We start from the raw sequence: 5,858 nt of genomic DNA on the forward strand, positions 1-5,858 counted from the left end.
GGGGGGTGTGGAGTCAAGAAGGTGCCAGCAGGAGCACAGAAGTCCAGAAAGGCCAGGCCGGAGTTTCTGCTGTATGTACGTTGCCGAATGTGTAGAGTTTATATTGTATTCAATAAACTGTACTTGACAGTGTTAAAAAGTCTCCTGTAAGTGGGCAGGGAACTGGTGTACACTCCCAGCCTGTTTCTTAGTGTCCGGGTGGGCGTCGAGCTCTCTTCCCCAGGCCCTGAGCTCCTCTGATAACATGTACGGCTTTTCTGGCTTCTGAGAGATTGCTCCCAGGAGCTCGCTCTCTGCCTTTCTCTCATTGTTTGTCTATTAAGCTCCCTCCCTACTTTAAAATTTTTTTTTTCTATGTTTGTTTATTTCTGAGACAGAGCATGCGTGGGGGAGGGGCAAAGAGAGCGTGAGACACAGAATCTGAAGCAGGCTCCAGGCTGTGAGCTGTTAGCACAGAGCCCGATGCGGGGCTCGAACTCACAAACCGTGGGATCATGACCTGAGCTGAAGTCGGTCGCTCAACCGACTGAGCCACCCAGGCACCCCAACTCCCTCCCTACTTTAATATTCCTGTTCTGTGTCCCCTTCCCCCCCGCCCAGCTGCCCCCGCTCAGGAAACACTGCACTGAGGGGCTCCTTCAGCCTGACCCACAGGCGATGCTGTGTGGGCTACAGTGAAGGGCTCCAGGCATCCCCTCACCAGTCCAAGGCGGAAAAGGGGGCAGCCTAGGGGGTCCCGGGTGCCAGCTTCAGGAAGTGGTAAGAGGGCTGCCTGAGGTCTTCGGAGCCTTTTGACTGCCTCTGCCACACACGGAAGGAAGAGGCCTATGGGGTTTTGTGGGTGAGTCCCGCCTCCCCTTCCCAAGGTCAGGTGTCCTATGCTTGAGGCTACAGCCCCCCTTACTCTGAGCTCTTTTCCACCCCTGCCTCCCATCATGCAACCACTCAGCGCCCACTAAGGGCCCAGCACTGGGGGGGCCCTGCCTGACACCTCTAATGCTGCCCCAGGCTTGCTGTGGTGTGATGCAACCCCTCCTTCCCCAGCCGTATCTCAGTAAGCATTGGCCAGGGGGTAGGGGTGATGGCTCCCGCTAGCATCCTAAACCTAAAGCCCCCCCAAAGACCTATCCTTGCTAAACAAGGGTTAGCAGTGGAGCTATATAGACTTGAGAGGGCCAAGACAAAGTTCCCCCAATGGCTTTGCCTACAGAAGCATGGAATTGCCGCCTTTCTTCTCCCACCCAGTCCGTCCCCTTCATGGGTCCTCATGCCCCTGTCCCTTCATCCCAGTCTCACAGAGCTGACCAATCTCTTGATTCTTTTCAGGAGGCCATCGCATTTTATTCCCAGCTAGCCTCCTCTTCTAGAGTGGATCAGGAGGAGCCTTCGGAGTGGAGATGCTGCCAGGGATGAAAAAGTGTGGGGCTCCTCATCTGGGTTATTTTTTTGCTGATGGCCGGTAGGGGTGGGGGTCTATCTCTGGATCACCATTGCTGTGTGTAATTCGTTGACTGGGAAGAGGGAGAGACAGGAGGCAAAGCAAGTTAGTTAACAGTTTCTGGGCCTGCTGATTCCTGAACATTGTATCAAGCCCTTTGAGGCCAGAGGATTCAAAGTAAAATGGAGCAGCCCAGTCCTCATCCTAAAAGGGCTAGAGCATCAGGGTCTCTCATCCTTTGCACCTGTGTCAGAAACTCACTTTCCAAAGCCTGTACTGTTTTGTGTCCTCATCAAGAGTGACCGCCCTGGGTTTGAAGGCCTGCACTGAGCCAGGTTCTAAAGTAAACGCTTTTGATGCCTTCTCTTTTAATTGCCACATTCAGTGGTCCTGATGCCTCTATTAAGGAAGTGGTATTATCATTCTCATTTTCTGGATGGGGCCGATGAGGGACTGGCGATCCTGAGACTCCCAGCCTCTGGCTTCATGTCTTGCCTTCCTCCTGCTCCAGCTGCCTCTGCCCGGATCAGCACTTAAAACAATAGATTGTCAATCCCTCCATTTATGTTTAGTGTTGAGCAACAGGCCTTCCTTGGACATTTTTGTGAAGGCAACAAATGGAGGAATGGACCATCCAGAAGTGACTATATAATTGCATATCAAGACTATATAATTGACTTTATAAAATATAAATAATTGCAGCCCCTTCGACCAAGGAAGCTTCTCTAGGATTCCATCCACACTTACACACATACACACTCTCAGACACACAGCCAGAGTCTACCTGTCTTTCACACTGTCTCACCGTGAATCGTGAGTGCTCAGTATATTTATCTGGATTAGATTGGAATGATTTCCTGAAACCTAATGATGAAACAAAGCACAAGTTACTCATCTGACAGTTTCTGCAAATGGATCATGGCAGAGCTGGGCCCTTTACTATGTGTCTGGCGGGGGGGGCGGGGGCAGGTGGCAGCCCTTACCTAGGGCAAGGCACCCACTGAGCCCACCCAGAAAATTCCCAACTGGGAGGCTGTGCTGGGATTCCCTGTTCCAGCCCTCTCAGGGCACACTATACTGCTGTTAAGCCTACAACTCAGATCCCACCCTCTGACCACCCTCACCCTGGAGGAGGGGTCCAACTTCTCAACCACCCTCTGCAAAAGACAGCAGCCTCCTTCGCAGCCCCAGAGTGATGCAACGGTACCCACAGGAAGAGATCCTCAAGTAAAGGCCAAAGGTACTGGGGAGAGTCTGACACAGTGGAGGACAGATGTGGATTCTGGACTATAGGGCACTCTCTCCTCACCACCTCCCTTCCCAGGCATCTCACCAGGGTTTTGAAGGAATTTGCTAAAGTTGGATTGCCCTGGCAATTGATGGGCTCCCACTGAGCTAAGCTGGGGACCTGGCCTTTGGGAATCCTGCGGAATGTGCGCGGAGGTGCACTGAGTAAGAGAGTCTTGGGCATTCTGTGGCCTTGGCGACGGTGGTGGCTGTGGCGGCGGCGGCAGAGGCAGGATCTGGGACTGTTCTGCGAGCTGTGGCCGCCGGGGCAGCTGTGCTCCGACTGGGGTCCCCTGCGGCTTTGGCTGCGCTGGTGGAGGCCCCAATGGCCACTGCTGCTCTTGCTGAGACTCCACAGGTGGCTGGGTTTTTTCCTCAGACTGGCGTTCCTCCTGTTGGAGTTCCTTCAGTTCCTGGCAAGAACCACCCCCCCCCCCCCCCCCCAGCTAGTGGCATCCTCCTCCCTCCTCATTCATTCATCACCCATCTGCCAGAGACACCGCGGAGAGCCAGGCAATGGAGGAAAGGAGAAACAGATGTGGCAGGAAGGTCTCTATTCCAGGGAGTGGGAAGCTAGTCTATCTCCCTTCACCCACCACAACACCGAGAACTATTTCTTTGGTGACTGTGTCCCCTGGCACAGCGCTGGCCCAGGAAACAGCAGCCTCTCAGCACCCACCTCCCAGCTCCGGAGCTATGCACTGAGAACAGTTTTCAGTGCAGGAGAACAAAGGATACTTTCTTGCAAACACTTTGAAACAGCACTGTCCAATTGAAATATAATGCATGCCACAAGTAATTTAAACTCTTCTAGTAACCACATAAAAAAGTAAGAAATAGGTGATGCTAATTTTAATATATTTTGGTTAACCCAGTACGTCCAAAACATGTAATCAGCATGAAAATATTAATATTAATGAGATTGCTTATATTCTTTGTTTCTGTACTAAGTCTGCAAAACCCACCATGTATTTTATATGTAATAGTACCTCTTTCTTAATTCAGACACTAGAGTTTGATCGAAACTAATTGCTTTATATTTAGATTTCATAAAATGTATAGTTGAAAAAGATTTATGGGGCACCTGGATGGCTCAGTCCATTAAGTGTCTGACTTCAACTCAGGTCATGATCTCATGGTTCCTGAGTTCCAGCCCTGCATGGGGCTCTCTGCTGGCAGCATAAAGCCTGATTGGGAATCTCTGTCTCCTCCTCTCTCTGCTCCTCCCCTGCTCTTACTCACATGTGTCCACACTCTCTCTCTCTAAGTAAACATTATAAAAATAATAAAGTTCTTAAAAAAAAAAAATTATCGGAACGCCTAGGTGGCTGGCTCAGTGGGTCAGTCAGTTAAGCAACCCACTTCAGCTCAGGTCATGATCTCATGGGTTGTGAGTTTCAGCCCCATGACAGGCTCTGTGCTGACGGTGCAGTCTCCTTCGTATTCTGTCTCCCTCCTCTGCCTCTCTCCCCCAACCCAAAATAAATAAAAATAAAATAAAGCATTAAAAACAACAACAACAACAACAGGGGCACCTGGGTGGCTCAATCAGTTAAGTATCAGACTCTTGATTTTGGCTCAGGTCATAATCTCAAGGTTGGTAAGATCCAGCCCCCGAGTCAGGCTCCACGCTGACAGTGCTGAGCCTCTTTGGGATTCTCTTCCTCTCTTTCTGTCCCTTCCCCGATCGTGTTCTCCCACTCATGCTCCCTCTCTCAAATAAACATTAAAAGAAAAAAAAAAAAAAAAAACACTTCAATAGGATCTCTAAAAAAAAAGATTTACGTATCCAAGTTGTTTTAAACATACTTAAAAGCTTTCCAATATATAAAAAGAGTATTTTTAAATTTATTTTTAAATTAATTAAATGTATATAACATTTAAAATTTAGTTCCTCAGTCTCACTAGCCACATTTAAAGGACTCAACAGCACACAGGCTAGTGGCAACCCTATTGGACAGCACAGTCAGGTCTGGGGCACCTGAGTGGCTCAGTTAAGTCTCCAACTCTTGATATCAGCTCAGGTCATGATCTCATGGTTCTTGAGATCTAGCCCTGTGTCAGACTCTGCACTGACCGAGCGAGCTGAGCCTGCTTGGGATTCTCTCTCTCCCTCGATCTCTGCCATTCCCCTGTTGTGTACATGGGCACATTCTCTCTCTCTCTCTCTGTCTGTCTGTCTGTCTCTCTCTCTCAAACTTTAAAAAAATAAACATTAAAAAAGTTTTTTTTTTTTTAATGTCTATTTTTGAGAGAGACACAGAGTGCAAGCAGGGGAAGGACAAAGAGAGGGAGACATAGAATCCCAAGCAGGATCCAGGCTCTGAGCTGTCAGCACAGAGCCTAACACGGGGCTCAAACTCACGAACTGCAAGATCATGACCTGAGCCAAAGTCTGATGCTTAACCGACTGAGCCACCCAGGTGCCCCAATAAATAAAAATTTTTAAAAATAAAATCTCTCAGACCTGACCCTCCCTGGATCCCCCACTAGCCCTCAGCCTAGTACAACAGCAAAGCTGAGTTACCCTAATACACACACATGCGCGCGAGCGCACACACACACACACACACACACACACACACAGTGCATCCCTGAGAACATCAAAGGACCTTACTTTCCTCCTAACCCCAGCAAAACATTGACCAAATACCTTCCTAGGGATCTGTCTTCCCATTCCCTTCCTGCCCCGGGAAGCCCTGATGAAACTGGCCCCTCTCATGCACCTGCTCTTGCTCTTTCTGCTGCTGCTGCTGCTGCTGCTGCTGCTGCTGGGCCATCACCCACCTCCTCCTGTCCAAAGCCATCTGCCTGCGACGGGCCTCCCAGTGGTAAGCGCTGCCCATGATGGTGGGGGCAGCAGAAGGGGGTGGGGGCAGGCAGAGCCCAGGTTGCTACCACTGCTCCCATCACCTGTGTTTCCTCTCCCACCCCACTGCCTGTAACCAGAACCACCTCACAATGTGGCCACTACCGGGGCAACTGGGCAGGCCTCCTCTGCCCTGGGGAGGAGGGAAGCTGTCCTCCTGAGTTGCCTAGGAAATGCCTGTAAATTACCTTTCTCTCCAAGGTCCTGTGCAGGCAGAAACCTTTCCACCTTAGCTTTGAGTTTCCATGGGCCCCAGGGACAATT

The 5,858-nt window shown here is 50.2% G+C and overlaps 1 protein-coding gene across 1 annotated transcript; it reads right to left on the reverse strand.

Moving 5' to 3' along the window:
- Positions 1–1,316: 1,316 nt before the first annotated feature.
- Positions 1,317–5,647, reverse strand: CCDC200 (coiled-coil domain containing 200). The gene is made up of 4 exons (XM_049636195.1): positions 5,452–5,647; positions 2,772–3,117; positions 2,244–2,302; positions 1,317–1,511 (listed from the first exon to the last, which is right to left on the reverse strand). The coding sequence occupies exons 1-4, from the start codon at positions 5,569–5,571 to the stop codon at positions 1,485–1,487; spliced, it is 552 nt and encodes a 183-aa protein (XP_049492152.1). The 5' UTR covers positions 5,572–5,647; the 3' UTR covers positions 1,317–1,484.
- Between the last annotated feature and the right edge of the window lie 211 nt (positions 5,648–5,858).

This window comes from Panthera uncia, chromosome E1 (genome assembly GCF_023721935.1).
Source record: "Panthera uncia isolate 11264 chromosome E1, Puncia_PCG_1.0, whole genome shotgun sequence".
Taxonomy (NCBI): Eukaryota; Metazoa; Chordata; class Mammalia; order Carnivora; family Felidae; genus Panthera; species Panthera uncia.

Coding starts and splice junctions, on each gene's coding strand:
- CCDC200 (XM_049636195.1), bottom strand. CDS start 5,571: ATGGGCAGCGCTTACCACTGGGAGGCCCGTCGCAGGCAGATGGCTTTG. Junction 3,118..5,451: donor AGCAGAAAGAGCAAGAGCAG/GTGCATGAGAGG, acceptor GAACTCCAACAG/GAGGAACGCCAGTCTGAGGA. Junction 1,512..2,243: donor CTGAGCACTCACGATTCACG/GTGAGACAGTGT, acceptor CCCTCTTCCCAG/TCAACGAATTACACACAGCA.